The sequence below is a fragment of the Colobus angolensis genome, unplaced genomic scaffold (assembly GCF_000951035.1).
Source record: "Colobus angolensis palliatus isolate OR3802 unplaced genomic scaffold, Cang.pa_1.0 Scaffold113, whole genome shotgun sequence".
In the NCBI taxonomy this organism is placed as follows: domain Eukaryota; kingdom Metazoa; phylum Chordata; class Mammalia; order Primates; family Cercopithecidae; genus Colobus; species Colobus angolensis.
The window spans coordinates 3715296-3732111 of NW_012112364.1; the positions used below are offsets into that span (position 1 = coordinate 3715296).

At 46.5% G+C, this 16816-nt stretch overlaps 1 protein-coding gene across 4 annotated transcripts in view; it reads right to left on the reverse strand.

The window, feature by feature from the left end:
* Nucleotides 1-16816, reverse strand: part of SPATA13 (spermatogenesis associated 13) — a 154086-nt gene that overhangs the window by 17286 nt on the left and 119984 nt on the right. For 3 of the 4 annotated variants that reach the window (XM_011958736.1, XM_011958726.1, XM_011958746.1), the window contains 4 exons: nt 5276-5412; nt 3289-3468; nt 2732-2917; nt 488-667 (listed from right to left, as the gene is read on the reverse strand). In XM_011958736.1, coding sequence (XP_011814126.1) covers nt 488-667; nt 2732-2917; nt 3289-3468; nt 5276-5412 — 683 coding nt within the window. The remainder of the gene's footprint in view (nt 1-487; nt 668-2731; nt 2918-3288; nt 3469-5275; nt 5413-16816) is intronic. The other variant, XM_011958751.1, reaches the window with a different exon arrangement.

Sequence of the window (16816 nt, forward strand, 5' to 3'; positions counted from 1 at the left end):
TGCCTTCACAGCTGCCTCTTACTGGTATGTGGCCTTGGGTTACTTATTCTCTGGGCCTTAGTTTCCTCATTTAGAAAGTGAGACAGATAATCATATCTACCTCATAGCAATACACAAGCCAATATAAGAAAACCCTGGAAACGGTGCCTGAAATGTAATAGACACTTCCTGGATATTACTAGGAAGGACTCCATAGTTCTTACGGCATCACCCTTAGAAATTTTTAAACAGTAATTACTCCAAATGTAACCCCCTAATTCCAGACTACGTAAAATGGTTTTGAAAAAATGAATTTGGGACATTAAGACAAGATTATACAGATTTCGTTTATATGATAAGCATATAAGATAGAAGAAACATCTCCTTTCTATGGAAGATTCATCTAGCAAACAAACAATAAAGCTAAAGAGACTCCTGTTGTTCGTGGAGATGCACTTCACAATTATGTAACCAGATGTTATTAATAATGAAGTAAAGGGTGACGCACATTTTGAAGAAAGCAAGATCCTATTTCACTCAAGTGAGGTTCCTCTTTGTTGTACTGTTTCTCAAGGTCTTTCAGAAACTTTCTTTGGAATTTGTAAATATCTTCAATGTTTCCAAAAATAGTGGCCAGTTGCGCAACAGTGAACATTCCTGTGTGCTTGCGGCACTGTCGGAGATAGCCCTGCAAAATACAGAAGCAATGGCTTTCATTTGGAAATCCAAATAAATTATGTGAATAGTACAGCTTTTGTAGGCCTAAAACCATGATCTTGGAATGAATTTTAATTAAAGAAAATTATTTTAACCTCTGTGAGTGTCTGATGAGGTCAACGCACTTCCATGACTGCAACTTGCCATGGGTGTTTTACACTAAAAAGAAAGCAAAGAGGCTCATGCCGTTGGATTTAGGATCCAATAAACCAGGTAATGTTTCCAGAAACAAGTTTCAAATATCAGAGCTCAAAAATTGGTGTCGTTACATGTGTTTTTCCAAACTCTTCAGATAATCATTCTCCCAGCTCTAATTCCATTTCACAGCCCAGGAGACTTGTTCAAATGCAGAATGTCACTGCTTGCTGAACAGCCACGCAGCTCTGTGCACTGTCCCTCAGGGCAAGGATTCCTCTTCCTCAAGGATTCCACCAGCACCGCCTCTCTATGGACAGCACCAATCTGTAGGTCTTTAATCTGAGGCTTGCACTGATTATCTGTGTGTAACACCATGGCTACACTAAGGCTTGGGTAGGAGCTAGTGAGACAAGAAGAAAAGGCTGTACATACCTGTAACAGCTAACTCAAAAAGAGTTATCATGACATGCAACAGAACGAACTGACCATGGAGTAAAACACATACCAATGACCACTTGGTATGAATTTTAACAGGAAAACAATATAATGTAATAGAGTTCAGAAAAGGGCAGGTTCTGGGGCAGACTGCCTGGGTTTAAATCCAACCCCACCACTTAACTTCTCTGTGCCTTGGTCTCCCCATCTGCAATGCGGGCTAACAGGACCTGCCCAGTGAGAATGCTGTGGTAGCCGAGTTAATCCAGGAAGGGGTGGCAACCGTCAATGCTCAATAATTATGGGCAGTTCCTCTTATCTCCCTAAACGCCACTGCAGAACTGCTTCTTTCGCCACACACTCACACAGAATGAGATGGCTGGCACAAAGAAGCTAAACACTGGCCTGTCCACACAGCTGGCTAATCCAGGCAGTTCTCTGACTTCAACTTGTCTTCAGCACTGAACGGTCAGCGTTGAATGGTAGTGCCGATATCAGCATTTATAGCTAGGAGAGTCGCAATGAGCAGACAGGGCAAAAAGCAGTGTAGGGTGATGCTCGTACACAATCCATAAAAGCACAAAATACCACAGGAAGACAAAACCCTTTCAGGTGCACCTCTACTAATGACAAGCTCTCTGAAATCAGGGTAAGACTACAAAATAAAATTTGTTGCCAAGTAGAATAGCATGACACTAGAATATAGCCTCTGATATCACCAATATAAAACCAGTATTTTTTCCCATCGGTGTCTAAATGACTCAGGATCTCATCTGTGAGTTGGTGATTAGATGCAGTGGGGTTGCAGATAGGAACAAACCTTTGACTGTTTGTAAAATCAAGTGAGCGTGTGCCTTCTATGAAAGCCATTCTTTTCAAACAATCTCAGGAATTAGGTCCTGATAGAGATAGTTGCCGAGTGCACTTAGGAGAGGGGCTGGGCACACTGGCTCACGCCTCTAATCCCAGCACTTGGAGAAACCAAGGCATTGGAAAACTGCTTCAGTCCATGAGTTCGTGACCAGCCTCGACAACACAGCGAGACCCTGTCTGTATACAAAATTTAGAAAATTAGCCGGGTGTGGTGATGCATGCCTGTAGTCCTAGCTACTCAGGAGGCTGAGGAGGGAGGATTGCTTAAAGCCCGGGAGTTTGAGGCTGCAGTGAGCTATGATCCTGACACCGTACTCCAGTCTAGGTGACAGGCCAAGACCCTATCTCTAAGAAAAAGCCTTGCCTCTGAAAAGAGACCCTGACTCTAAAAAACCTCCACCAACAGCTAGGACAGCCGCCGCACTCAGACCTAGCAGTGCAGACAGCAGGGGCAGAGAAATGAGCAGTGGGTAAGTGTGTACATGTGGGAGTCTGATGGAGGGGAGGGGGTGGAGGTGGGGAGAAAGCCTGGGCGCCTCAGGCAACCTCGTACTGTGACCCTTCGTGAGGTCCCCGCCTGGCGTCCCACCTCGCAGATGTCCCTAAGGTGTTTGATGTACACCCGCTCAGTGTCCATGATCTCCCGGATGACGTTGGTCCGCATCTGCTGCTTGTTCTCGCCGTGTCTGTGGCGGCTCTGGCTGGCCTCCTCGTCCTGCTCCTCGCTGGGGGTGCTGCTGGAGTTTTCCGACAGCTCTTCCTGATTCACTCGCAACTGCAACCCACACACAGGGGACAGGTGACTTGGGGCAGGGGAGGGCAGCATGGAACAGAGGCAGGAGACCTCCCAGGTTCCTACTTTCCTGTGACCTGTTGAGAAGGCAGCCTGGCCCTCGTCTGAGTCTCATGGCCTCAGCAGGGCTGCAGCTGTGCCAGCAGGCACAAGGACCGCAGAGAAACACCGAGCAACTCGCTTGCCTTCTGTTAACATTTTGGCTCCGACCCAGCCTAATTTCTTACAGGTGTGACTTGCATGTCAGATAACCATTACAAAAGAGCTGACCTGATGAAAGGCGAGTTCTGACCTGAATGGATCCTGCAGCCCCCACAGATACTTTGGAAAAGCTGCAAGCGCCCCACACTTACTCTGACAAAGCTCGCGGGGAACCAAGCTTCCTTGTCCTCACTGCGGCCCCACCACCAGTCCTTGTTGGAGGCTTCCAGAACCTGGATGACATCCCCGGCTTTGAAGCCCAGTTCCTGGTCGTCCATGGTCACATGGTCCCACAGGGCTTCTGCGCAGACCACATTGCCATCACTGATCAGCTGAAAGGAGACAGTGGGGTGTGCTCAGCATAGAGCACAAGTGGGCAGGAGGGTGAGGGAGCTGCTAGATGCACTCTCTCAGGGTGACACTGGTATCCTCTCACTTGGATATGCTGGTGGCATTTGGTCTACACTGACTATGTGACTAGTTACACAAAGAGAACCCAGGAGAACAGGCTGAGGAAAAACAAAGTCAGGAGGGTATCTCTACCTGCTTTTAAAGAAAGCCCTTATACTGGGCATGGTGGCTCACACCTATAACCCCAGCACTTCGGGAGGCCTAGGCAGGTGGATCACCTGAGGTCAAGAATTCAAGACCAGCCCAACCAAGATTTTGAAACCCCGTCTCTACTAAAAATACAAAAATTAGCCAGGCGTGGTGGTGGCCTCCTATAATCCCAGTTACTCAGGAGGCTGAGGCTGGAGAATCACTTGAACTTAGGAGGCGGAAGTTGCAGTGAGTGGAGATCATGCCAGTGCACTCCAGCGTGGGGGATAAGAGCAAAACTCTGTTCCCCCCAAAAAAATTAGCCAGGTGTCCTGGCACATGTCTGTAATCACAGCTACTCAGGCGGCTGAGGCAGGACAACTGCTTGCACCTGGAAAGCGGAGGTGCCCTGAGCCGAGATTACATCACTGCACTCCAGCCTGGGCAACAAGAGCAAAATGCAAGAAAAAAGGGAGGGAGGGAAGGAGGAAGGCAGGAAGGCAGGCAAGCCCCTTTTAAAAAAAAAAGTATAAGTTGCTCACTTAGCAGCAGGTCAGTTATCTAGCAAACTTCAATGCTGAAATCTTTGCTCCAAAAATGGTTTCTGGCAACCATACTAGATGTCACAGAGCCAAGCTTACTAAAGTTATGCACATACGCTATTGGAAGTCCGTCCCTCACATCTCCCTCCAATGCAGATCATTCATACTTTATTCACCATTCAAGTAAGCTTTGCATCTAACTTTATACTTCACAGCAATTAAAGAGAACATAGCATGATCCTGAGATCGTTAACAATTAAACAGGAACAGATGTGGCTCCTCCATCCACCAGTCACAGGAGCAGGTGATTTTGCACATCTCCGTAGCGGCCAACGATACACATCACTGGCGATCTCGGTAGAGACACTGACTCACTGAGGAGTTATGCTCCACACGTTCTGCTCAAGAACACCAAAAGCTGGAGGTACCTTCCAGAATGATTTCCTAAAAAAAAAAGCTACAGCTGCAGGGTGGCCGAAGGAACACCAGATTTGGAGGGAGAAATACATGGGTACCTCCAGCTCTGCCATTCGCCATCAAGTAATTAGACATCTTTCCTCAGAGCGTTGATGAAAATGTGGATAATAACCATAATGTCTGCCTCTCAGATCAGTTGTGAGTATGATACGAGATACCAGAAGGGAGGGTATTCTTTCACCAAGTGGAAAGCACTGGCCGAACACTGACGGGGAGCTGCTCTTCTTTACCTAAAAAGATGAGCTTCCTCTACCCAGAAAGCTTAATCCCATACATTTTCCTGGACGGGGTCAGAGAATCCCAGTGTTGTTCTTTATTTATTTTTGAGACGGAGTCTCGCTCTTTCGCCCAGGCTGGAGTGCAGTGGTGTGCTCTCGGCTCACTGCAACCTCTGCCTCCCAGCTTCAAGCAATTCTCCCTGCCTCAGCCTCCCAAAGTGAATCACAGTGTTGTTTTAATCAGAGTTCCAGGCTTTTGCACATGCTTAGTAAAGAAGAACTAGAGAACAAAGTCAGAAGTGGTTGTGGACCCTGAAAATCAGGTATCCCGTATCCACCACTGTCATGTGGAATTCCAGTACCTCATTGATGGCCAGCTGCTCCCCGCCGGGCTGCAGGTACCGAGGGCTCGCCTGGCAGAGGTCCTCATAGCTGAAGTCCTCCTCACTACCGTTGTCATCCACTAAGGCAGAGGGCTCAGTACCTCCATCTGAAGAAACTAAAACATACAAAATACAAAAGGCATGATTTCAAAGACACAGCTAACAAGATTTTTTCATATGATGAAAAAATTTGGTAATATACTCCCAAGGGAAGGTAATCATCTGTATCTTAGAATAAGAAACTGTTAGAAAATGTTTACATTACTCCAAAGTTAAGAGCTGCAGTTCAGTGTGACACTAAGTGAGAGGTGGAATGTTAAAGAGTGTACTGCCAACACAATACCATTTGCAGAGTGAAGACCATCAGGGCATTCTGTGTAATTTAGTTGGAAGTCTGTGCTCCGCCCTGGATATTAACAGCATAAACACAGATAACAATGCTGCCAAGCAACGTGCTGGGAAGCGTGAGGAGGTAAAGAAGATGAAAAAGATGATCCAATACTCTGCTTCCATCCTTTATCTGCAAGGCAGTACTACCAAAACCAGTACATCCCAACAGTGTCTTGAGTAGAACTGTGCCATCAATCTTACTCTCCATACATATTTGAAAGGCTCGGAACTCAAAATATGAGAATGAGGAATTATATAGTACTTTTACCAGAAAAGAGAGAGAAGGATATATATATATGTGTGTGTGTGTGTGTGTGTGTGTATATATATATATATATATATATTTTTTTTTTTTTTTTTTTTCCCCGAGACAGAGTCTCGCTCTGTCACGTAGGCTGGAGTGCAGTGGCGCGATCTCAGCTCACTGCAAGTTCCACCTCTCAGGTTCCTGACATTCTCCAGCCTCAGCCTCCCGAGTAGCTGGGACTACAGGCGCCCGCCACTACGCCCGGCTAAATTTTTTTTGTATTTTTAGTAGAGATGGGGTTTCACCGTGTTAGCCAGGATGAGCTCAATCTCCTGACCTCGTGATCCACCTGCCTCGGCCTCCCAAAGTGCTGGGATTACAGGCCTGAGCCATCGCGCCCGGCCAAGAGAGATCTTTTAAGGACGGTGCAGCTTTTTAGATTGGCCACCCTGGTAGTCAGATTTTCTTTCTTGGGACAATGAACCACCCTCAGCAAAGCCAACAATCTGTCACAGAGCAGTGTCTTCTTTCAGACTCACGGCCTCAGCCCTCCTGTGCAAGTTCAGGGATGTCTCCATCACTATTTTTCCACTTGATCTGAGCCCAAAGGCCGAGAAGCGATGAATCACTATTTTTTCCAGCGGAATGACTGTCAGGAGCTGGGGACAATGACCCTTGTCCTTATGGGGATGCAATAAAACCCGAATACTTTATTGAGGATTTTTGCATCGATGTTCATCAGGGATATTGGTCTAAAATTCTCTTTTTTTGTTGTGTCTCTGCCAGGCTTTGGTATCAGGATGATGTTGGCCTCATAAAATGAGTTAGGGAGGATTCCCTCTTTTTCTATTGATTGGAATAGTTTCAGAAGGAATGGTACCAGCTCCTCCTTGTACCTCTGGTAGAATTCGACTGTGAATCTGTTTGGTCCTGCACTTTTTTTGGTTGGTAAGTTATTAATTATTGCCTCAATTTCAGAGCCTGTTATTGGTCTATTCAGAGATTCAACTTCTTCCTGGCTTAGTCCTGGGAGAGTGGATGTGTCCAGGAATTTATCCAATTCTTCTAGATTTTCTAGTTTATTTGAGTAGACATATTTATAGTATTCTCTGATGGTAGTTTGTATTTCTGTGAGATCGCTGGTGATATCCCCTTTATCATTTTTTACTGCATCTATTTGATTCTTCTCTCTTTTCTTCTTTATTAGTCTTGCTAGCAGTCTATCAATTTTGTTGATCTTTTCAAAAAAACCAGCTTCTGGATTCACTGATTTCTGCAAGGATGGTTCAACATATGCAAATCAATAAACGTGATCCAGCATATAAACAGAACCAAAGACAAAAACCACATGATTATCTCAATAGATGCAGAAAAGGCCTTTGACAAAATTCAACAGTCCTTCATGCTAAAAACTCCTATTAAATTAGGTATCGATGGAACGTATCTCAAAATAGTAAGAGCCATTTATGACAAACCCACATCCGATATCATACTGAATGGACAAAAACTGGAAGCATTCCCTTTGAAAACTGGCACAAGACAGGGATGCCCTCTCTCACCACTCCTATTCAACATAGTGTTGGAAGTTCTGGCCAGGGCAATCAGGCAGGAGAAAGAAATAAAGGATATTCAATTAGGAAAAGAGGAAGTCATATTGTCCCTGTTTGCAGATGACATGATTGTATATCTAGAAAACCCCATGGTCTCAGCCCAAAATCTCGTTAAGCTGATAAGCAATTTCAGCAAAGTCTCAGGATACAAAATCAATGTGCAAAAATCACAAGCATTCCTATACACCAATAACAGCAAACAGAGAACCAAATCATGAGTGAACTCCCATTCACAATTGCTTCAAAGAGAATAAAATATCTAGGAATCCAACTTACAATAGATGTGAGGACCTCTTCCAGGAGAACTACAAACCACTGCTCAATGAAATAAAAGAGGATACAAACAAATGAAAGAATATTCCATGCTTATGGATAGGAAGAATCAATATTGTGAAAATGGCTATACTGCCCCAAGTAATTTATAGATTCAATGCCATCCCCATAAAGCTACCAATGACTTCCTTCACAGAATTGGAAAAAACTACTTTAAAGTTCATACGGGACCAAAAAAGACCCCGCATTGCCAAGGCAATCCTAAGCCAAAAGAACAAAGCTGGAGGCATCACGCTACCTGACTTCAAACTATACTATAAGGCTATGGTAACCAAAATAGCATGGTACTGGTACCAAAACAGAGATATAGACCAATAGAACAGAATAGAGCCCTCAGAAATAATACCACACATGTACAACTATCTGGTCTTTGACGAACCTGACAAAAACAAGAAATGGGGAAAGGATTCCCGATTTCACAAATGGTGCTGGGAAAACTGGCTAGCCATCTGTGGAAAGCTGAAACTGGATCCCTTCCTTACACCTTATATAAAAATTAATTCAGGATGGATTAGAGACTTAAATGTTAGACCTAAAACCATAGAAACCCTAGAAGAAAACCTAGGCAATACCATGCAGGATTTAGGCATGGGCAAGGACTTCATGTCTAAAACACCAAAAGCAATGGCAACAAAAGCCAAAACTGACAAATGGGATCAACTAAACTAAAGAGCTCCTGCACAGCAAAAGAAAATACCATCAGAGTGAACAGGCAACCTACAGAATGGGAGAAAATTTTTGCAATCTACTCATCTGACAAAGGGCTAATATCCAGAATCTACAAAGAACTCAAACAAATTTACAAGAAAAAAAATCCCATCAAAAAGTGGGCAAAGGATATCAACAGACGCTTCTCAAAAGAAATTTATGCAGCCAACAGACACATGAAAAAATGCTCATCATCACTGGCTATCAGAGAAATGCAAACCAAAACCACAATGAGATACCATCTCACACCAGTTAGAATGACGATCATTAAAAAGTCAGGAAACAACAGGTGCTGGAGAGGATGTGGAGAAATAGGAACACTTTCACACTGTTGGTGGGACTATAAACTAGTTCAACCATTCTGGAAGACAGTGTGGCGATTCCTCAGTGATCTAGAACTAGAAATATCATTTGACCCAGCAATCCCATTACTGGGTATATACCCAAAGGATTATAAATCATGCTGCTGTAAAGACACATGCACATGTATGTTTATTGTGGCACTATTCACAATGGGAAAGACTTGCAACCAACCCAAATGTCCAATGATGACAGACTGGATTAAGAAAATGTGGCACATATATACCATGGAATACTATGAAGCCAAAAAAAATGATAAGTTCATGTCCTTTGTAGGGACATGGATGAAGACGGAAACCATCATTCTCAGCAAACTATTACAAGGACAGAAAACCAAACACCGCAAGTTCTCACTCATAAGTGGGAACTGAACAATGAGATCACTTGGACACAGGAAGGGGAACATCACACACCGGGGGCCTATTGTGGGGTGGGGGTAGGGGGGAGGGACAGCATTAGGAGATATACCTCATGTAAATGATGAATTAATGGGTGCAGCACACCAACATGGCACATGTATACATATATAACAAACCTGAATGTTGTGTACATGTACCCTAGAACTTAAAGTAAAAACAAACAAACAAACAAAACCCCCAAATACTGATGACTGCAGCCAGGAAGTGGTAATAAAATAAGGAGAGTCCGAAGCAAGTGGCAGGATTTTTAAAAGAAAGGGATCCTCCTCAGTCAGGGAAAGGCTTCCCGGAAGAGGGGCAGACTACGCAGAACAGTGGCATGGCCCCTGATGGTGAATCGAAGGTGGCTGATACGAAGCACGCGCTCCACGGACTCCCAGCACATCTCATGAAAGACGAGACTGCAAAGATCGGGGCACACAGAAGGGCCTCACAGGCTGGAGTTCAGCCCGGGCTGCTCTTCCAGGGTTCGGAGGGAGGAAGCCACAGGACCTAAGCAGAGTCCCCTCACACGACAGAAAGAGAAGAGGTTTTAGCATCACGGAGGCTGCTCTGAATTCTGGTCCTGCCTTTCTGTGGGCAATGGGACCTAAACCCAGTGACTTCATTTATCTGCGCTTCGTGTCCTTTTTGAAGAATCAGGCGACAGAATGCACGTGAAACTCTTAGCCTCCTTGACCACAGCTGGAACTCCACAGAGAGTGCTACTGTGGTGAAGGTGTCCCGCCCGGTGAGGGCTGGGCTAATGACAGACTTTGCCAGGACGTGGAGGAAGAGCTGTTGGCGCAGAGCCTGGGGCCAGGGAAGCCAGCTGGGGAGAACACAGTTAGTGGGAGTGGGCGGCAACAGGAGCGGCCCCAGGAAATGGCATCAGGAACTGAGATCCATGTCGGGAGGCCAAGTTCATGCCTGCAGCAAGAGAGAGGGTCAAGGACGTTTTGGAAAAATTCCAAGTTCCCTGGAGATTTAACAAAAAGCAGAAGTCTGAGGGAGAAGCCGGTGTGCTGGGAAGGACAGAGGGCTGGCTGAAGGTTGCCCTGGGATGGTGCTCCACGGACTTGCTTTTCTCAGGGACTTGGCAAATCCATGTTTCTAGTTACTTGACTAGAAAAGGATGGGCCTGGTTTCTGACTGAAGAGTTCTTTCTTGGGGAGCTGTTTTATATTTGGATCAATGCAACCTGCATTTTCTATGCACAGCTCATCTTATCCGCACTGGCCATGTGCCAGGTGCTCGGCAGACACACGTCCAGCCCCAGACCCCACCCCCCACCACCATGCTTGGCCTCCTGCTTCCCTCATGCCTCTCCTCCCCTCCCCTCATCATTTCAGCCACACTGCTGTCAGAAGCAACCGATTCTGTAAACAGAGCCCAGGAATCTGACACTAGAACAATGATAAACACGGAAAAAGATCCATAATAACGGGGGTAATCAACACTGCAGAAGTAGTTATTTCATGCACCAGCATTTTAGGTCTTTCTTGCCAAGCAGAGACAGAGCTGTGATGACAAGGAGGAGTTCAAGCTCATGCACTCATGATGCACGGAGCTCCTGAAGCAGGACGGAGGGAAAGCAGGAAGGTGTACACATGCCATCAGCAGCGCCTCTCCCAGCCCGGCCCCAGCCCCTCTCTAAGACTGTGCTCAGGCCACTTCCCACCTGGCAGCCCCAGTCCTGTAAGCCTGAGCTCTGGACACAGCACCTCTCAGTGGTGCCCACTGAGCTGGGTCTGCTCACGGGCCCTGGCTTTCCAATTGCTTCCCCCTCTGCCAGGGGTGCCCGTCTCAGAGAAACCCCCACATCCCAGCCACCATCACCTCCTCTCCAGAACCCTCCTGTGATTCCAGGGGAGCCAGCTGCTTACATCCGTGACAGTACACACCACAGTGAGGCATGGCACATGGGTGTGCACCTGTACCCTAGCCGTGAACCACCCAGACAGGTGCACCGGACACCGCGACAGCCAGGGAACCTTGGACCAGCAGACAATGGAAGCTGGGGGAGAGCTCTCGGCGTGCACCAAGTCAGGGTTCCAGGCTCTGAGTGCATGGTGCCAGTTACCCTCTACCCACCTCCACTCCCCTGCCTGGGCCCATCCCCAGTCTTGGTCAGGAAAGGTCAGGGCCTGTGTCTGGGAGGAAAAGTGGGCTAAGAGACCGAGAGACCGGGGTGGGGGAGGAGTCAATTCCTGGGCCCGAGCACAGAGCAAGGGCCAGAAGAAAGCACTCCACAGCCTTGGTGTTGCCTTCTGGGCCCTAGCTTTCTTACCTGCTCATTAAAGGAGACGGGACGGCTGTCAGGGGCATGGCAGGGCCTGGTGCCTCCGGAGAAGGGAGTGCACCCTGGGAGCACGGGTGGGTGGGCAGCAGGGAGCCAGCTATGCTTGTGGGAATCCACGCCTGTCTTGCTGGGGGTCGTGTGTGGATCTGTGTCTATCTTGCTGGGGGTATGGCTGGAGGTCCTGAGAAAGCCAGACCTGTGCTGTCTGAGAAACACATTAGGGCCTGCACAATGCGTGGTGACTGTTTGATTTTAAATGTAACTTCTGCTTCCTATGCTAGGTCAGGGTGCGTACGGGCGGAGAGCAGGTCACCTAGTCTAGTATGCTTTGCTGGTGTGTGTGTTTCGGGGTTGGTTGGGGGACGCCTTGAGGAAGCACATCATTTTTTTCATGCATGAGTATGTCTTAGACTCCAAGGGAAACAGCACTTAAGACAAAAGCCTTCCCTAACCCTGCTCAGACCAGGAGGCCCAAGAACTGTGCTGCTTACTGGCTGAGATATCCTGATGCTCCTGGGTGAGGAGAATATACACAAACCCTGTGTGTCTAATGCCTAAAGCAGCAGGAATCTTCCAATTTCGCAAGCACTGATCTGGCACTGTCTGGTACCAACAGCATTTTTCCTTATCAGTTTAAACCATGGTTGAGCAAAACAAACAAACAAAAAAAAAGTGAATCTCAGTAAAACAAAGGCATTGGGGCTTCTCGCCCAGAGTAAAGCTCTGAAAACGACACTTTCTCCTCGAAGAACTCAACAGTGTTTTCCAAGGGAGAATTCTTTACCATGATCTAGCTGTTGCTGTGAAAATCAGTAAAGAAAGAAAAAAAGCAGGTTGTATTCGTGTATAAATTCACAATTAACAGGAGTCTATTGAAAAGTGTTAGACCTTTACAGGAGGTACCAGGAGAAAACCTTCTGGACAGAGACATGGACTGGAAATACCGACGGTTCTCTGAGTTTTCCATAAACACTTAGCAAAACAGCTCTGCCGGGGGCAGGGGTGCGCACCTGGAGTCCCAGCTACTTGGGAGGCTGAGGCGGGAGGATGGCTTGAGCCTAGGATTTCCAGTCTGCAATGAGCTCTGATTGTACCACTACACTCCAGCCTGGGCAAGAAAGCAAGACTTTGTCCCAAAAGAAAAAAAAGTAAAGAAAAAAAGACAACTCTGGCCAAGGTTAATCACAAGAGAGGTTTCAACAGCCACTGTTTCAACATCATGGATTAGCAGTCAGCAATGCTGCGGAAGTAAGACGGCTCGAGGCGCTCATGCGGCGGCTGACTCAGTCCTGGCAGGTGAGGGGGGCAGAGGCCAGGGGCAAGAGTCTCGCAACACGGAGGAGGGAAAGGCATGGCGCCTGGAGTGAAAATTCCCGGGTCAGTGTCCTTGCTTCACTAACTTCCTAACTACATGACCTTGGTGCAAGTCACTTCAGTTCTTTCAGCTTCAGTGTTCCCATCTGTAAAGCAGGCATTAGCCTGTATGTTTTACCTATTCAGAGGTTATTCTTCTGCCTCTCACATCCCATGACCCACTCACTGGCAGATCTGACTCAAGTTCCTGAAGGTGTCCAGAATCTGGCTACCTCTTACCCCTCTCCCACCACTCAAGCCTGGGTTCCCACCCAGCTTCGGGCTCCTCCAGCAGTCCCTCCTGGTCTCCCTGCTGCCACCACTGCCCCCGGCAGGCCGAAGCTGCCAGAGCGATGCTGGCAAACCATTCCTAGACTGGACTGTGTCACTCCTCTGCTCAGAATCATCCACAGGGGAGAGAGCCAAAATTCTTAAGACCTCTCCCCAGATACACTGTGCCTCCCACCCCTCGCCAACCAATGGCTCCTGGCTGCAAAGACCGCAGGCACTCCTTGCCCGGGGTCGCTGTTCATGTGCCTGACAGCTCTCCCCAGGTACACACACACTGGCTCCCTCTCTCACCTTCACCATCCCACTTAAAACCACAACCCTCATTTTTACTCTACCGTCTCCCCTGGTTTAGTTTTCTCCCTAGCTTTTGTCACCGTCTAACGTATTATGTTCACTGTCCAGAATGTAAGCTCCAGAAAGGCAGTAATGCTTGTCTGCTTTATTCTTAACTGTGTTCCTAACACCTAGACCCGCCTGGCACACATGGGAGCGAAGGGAGGGAGGGAGAGAGGGAGGGAGGGAAGGAGGAAGGGAGGGAGGGAGAAAGAAAGGAAGAAAGGAAGGAAGGAGGGAAGGAGGGAAGGAGGGAAGGAAGGAGGGAAAGAAGGAGGGAAGGAACGAGGGAAGGAAGGAGAAAGGGAAGGGAAGAAGTACAGCATGTGGACTTTGTGCAAGGCTTTGGGGTCAGATGAACTTGCCTTTAAATGATAGTGATGCACATTTTTTTCTTGTCTATATTTTTCTGTTTTGAGTATGAGTCCTTGGTCAAGTTTCTTGCTTTGTTTTTTTTTCACCTGTTGAATGTGGATGATAATACCCATCTCTCAGGGCTGTTTATACATTCTGAACAAGTACTTGTTATTGGTGTGCTTTGAGCTTCAAGTGGAATGATGATATATGAAAGCACCCTGTAAACTGAACAACAGTATAGAATTGCAAGATGTGGCTGGGCACAATAGCTCATGCCTGTAATCCCAGCACTTTGGAAGATGGAGGCAGGAGGATCCCTGGAGCCCAGGAGTTTGAGACCAGCCTGGGTAACATAACAAGACCCATCTCTATAAATTAAAAAAAAAATAAAAATAGAATTTGCAAGATGTTCTTTTATCAGGCACCCATAATGTGCTAGGCACTGATTTAAGCTGTGGAGGTGAACAGGCTCATATAATCCTCATGACAATGCTACATGGGAGGTACTGTCAGTTGTCCCCATTTCTAGAGGAGGAAACTCAAGTCCCAATAACACACAGCTATGTGCAGCGGGCCCAGGCCATCTAACTCTTACCCACTGGGCGGAACTGCCTCCCCCAGCAGTGGCTCTGTTACTTGTAACAAGACAAAATGATACGAAAAACAGTCTTAGTATCCAAATCTGGGTGTTTTGCCCCCATTCTGGAGAGCAGCCGTATGTCCTGCCCTCCCCGGAGCTCCCTCACTAACCCTTTCTTCCGACTCCCAATCCCTGCTCCCAGTGGGGCCTGTCAAGGACCTGATTCCATTTTCTGGTTGTATCCTTTTCCCTTCACCACCCCAACCACCTTCACGATTTTAAAGTCCCTTAAAGTTAATGACTCCTGTGTCCCATAATTTAAGTGTGTTTTCTGGAGTGGGTTCTCGGTGTCTGATGTCTAGACAGGAAGAATCTTTGCGCTATGCTTTGATGCTTCGTCTAAGCCTGGTGGTTTTCTAGGATTCCCCACGCTTACTGTCCTTCTGTGTGTGGACAGGACAGGCTTAAAACAAAGGACTGACGTTTGATTTTCGTCTTTCCAGCCCCTAGCATAGTATCTGGCATACAGAAGGCACGCAGTATGTGATTTCCAATTGAACTGCAAATTGCTGATGTGGAAACTGAGGTTCCAAGAAGCTGAGTCATTTATCAGGGCTACACAGGGGCTGGGTCCGAACCAGGATGGGAACCCAGGTCTCTCTGACTCCCACCCCTCTGCTCATCTGAGACTGTAGCTAGAAAGATCCCGCAGCCAGTCTTCATGACTCTGTTTCCCTCCCCAAGCCATCCTATATATTACTTCCAAGGTGAACTTCTTAAAACCGTGGTTTTATGATGTCACAAGAAATGACATGGGAGTTGTCTATTGCTTCATGACAAAATTATTCGACAGTGTGTCTTCTCTGTCATCTGACTCCACTCTACCTGAACACTTTTTAAAGTGTCACATACTCTCAATAGACATTGTTCGGTTGAATTACGAATGGCTGATGGGGAAACAGCAATTTGCAGTTCAGCTGAAAAATCCTACATGTCATAGTCCACAGCGCGTCAAAGCCCAGGCCAGTTCCGCTGGGCAGAGTTCCTCATGATCGCCAGACCCACAGGCCGGTGCTGCTGCTGCCTTCACCTCTTTATGTTCCATTCCTCACTGACTTCAGTGGGCTTGGATCCTCAACTACAGATGAAAGTTAATAACGGTGGCTTCTTATCTAGGGGAATTTCGATGCTGTAAAGCTATTATAAATTCTCAAAATGTGTATCACCAAAATCAGGAGAAATGAATATATTATAATAATTAAAAGGTAAATGTTTCTTTCCTCCTATGTGATGAACACATAACATTAAATTTTACCATCTTAACCACTTTTAAGCACACAGTTCCAGTTCAGCAGTGTCAAGTATATTCACACTGTTGTGTGACAGAACTTTTTCATCTTGCAAAATTGCCATACTTCTTAAACATTACTTTTCTCTTCTTCCTCTCCTGTTCCTTGGCAACCACCTTTCCACTTTCTGTTTCTCTGATGTTGACTACTTTAGATACTTCATATGAATGGAATCATACAGTATATGTCTTTGTATGGCTGGTTTATTTCACTAAGCATAATGTCCTTGACATCCATTCATGTGTACCAAGTGTTAGCATTTCCTTCTTTTTAAACACTATATAATATTCCATTGTCTGGCAGCACTTCTATTGATTTTTAAAAAAGGAAAAAAAAAAAACCCAAAATATTCCATTGTGTGTATACACACCATATTCTGTTTATGGGTAAACATTTGGGCTGCTTTTACCACTTGGCTATTGTGAGTAATGTGCTACTATCTTTTTGAGATCCTGCTTTCAATTCTTTAGCATACTGGATCAAACAGTAATTCTAATCTTAATTTTTTGAGGGCCCTCCATACCGTTTTCCACAATGGCTGCATCATTTCTCATTCCCACCAACAGTGCAATTTCTCCACATTCTCACCAACTGTAGTTTCTTTTGTTGAAAAAACAGGTGTGGAAAAACATTTTTTGGGGGAGGGGTGGGGGACAAGGTCTTGCTCTGTCGCCCAGGCTGGAGTGCAGTGGCACGATCCCGGCTCACTGCAACCTCTGCCTCCAGGGTCCAAGCGACTCTCCTGCCTCAGCCTACCGAGTAGCTGAGATTACAGGTGGGTGCCACCACATCCAGCTAATTTTTGTAGTTTTAGTAGAGATGGGGTTTCACCATGTCAGCCAGGCTGGTCTCAAACTCCTGACCTCAGGTGATCCACCTGCCTTGGCTTCCCAAAGTGCTGGGATTACA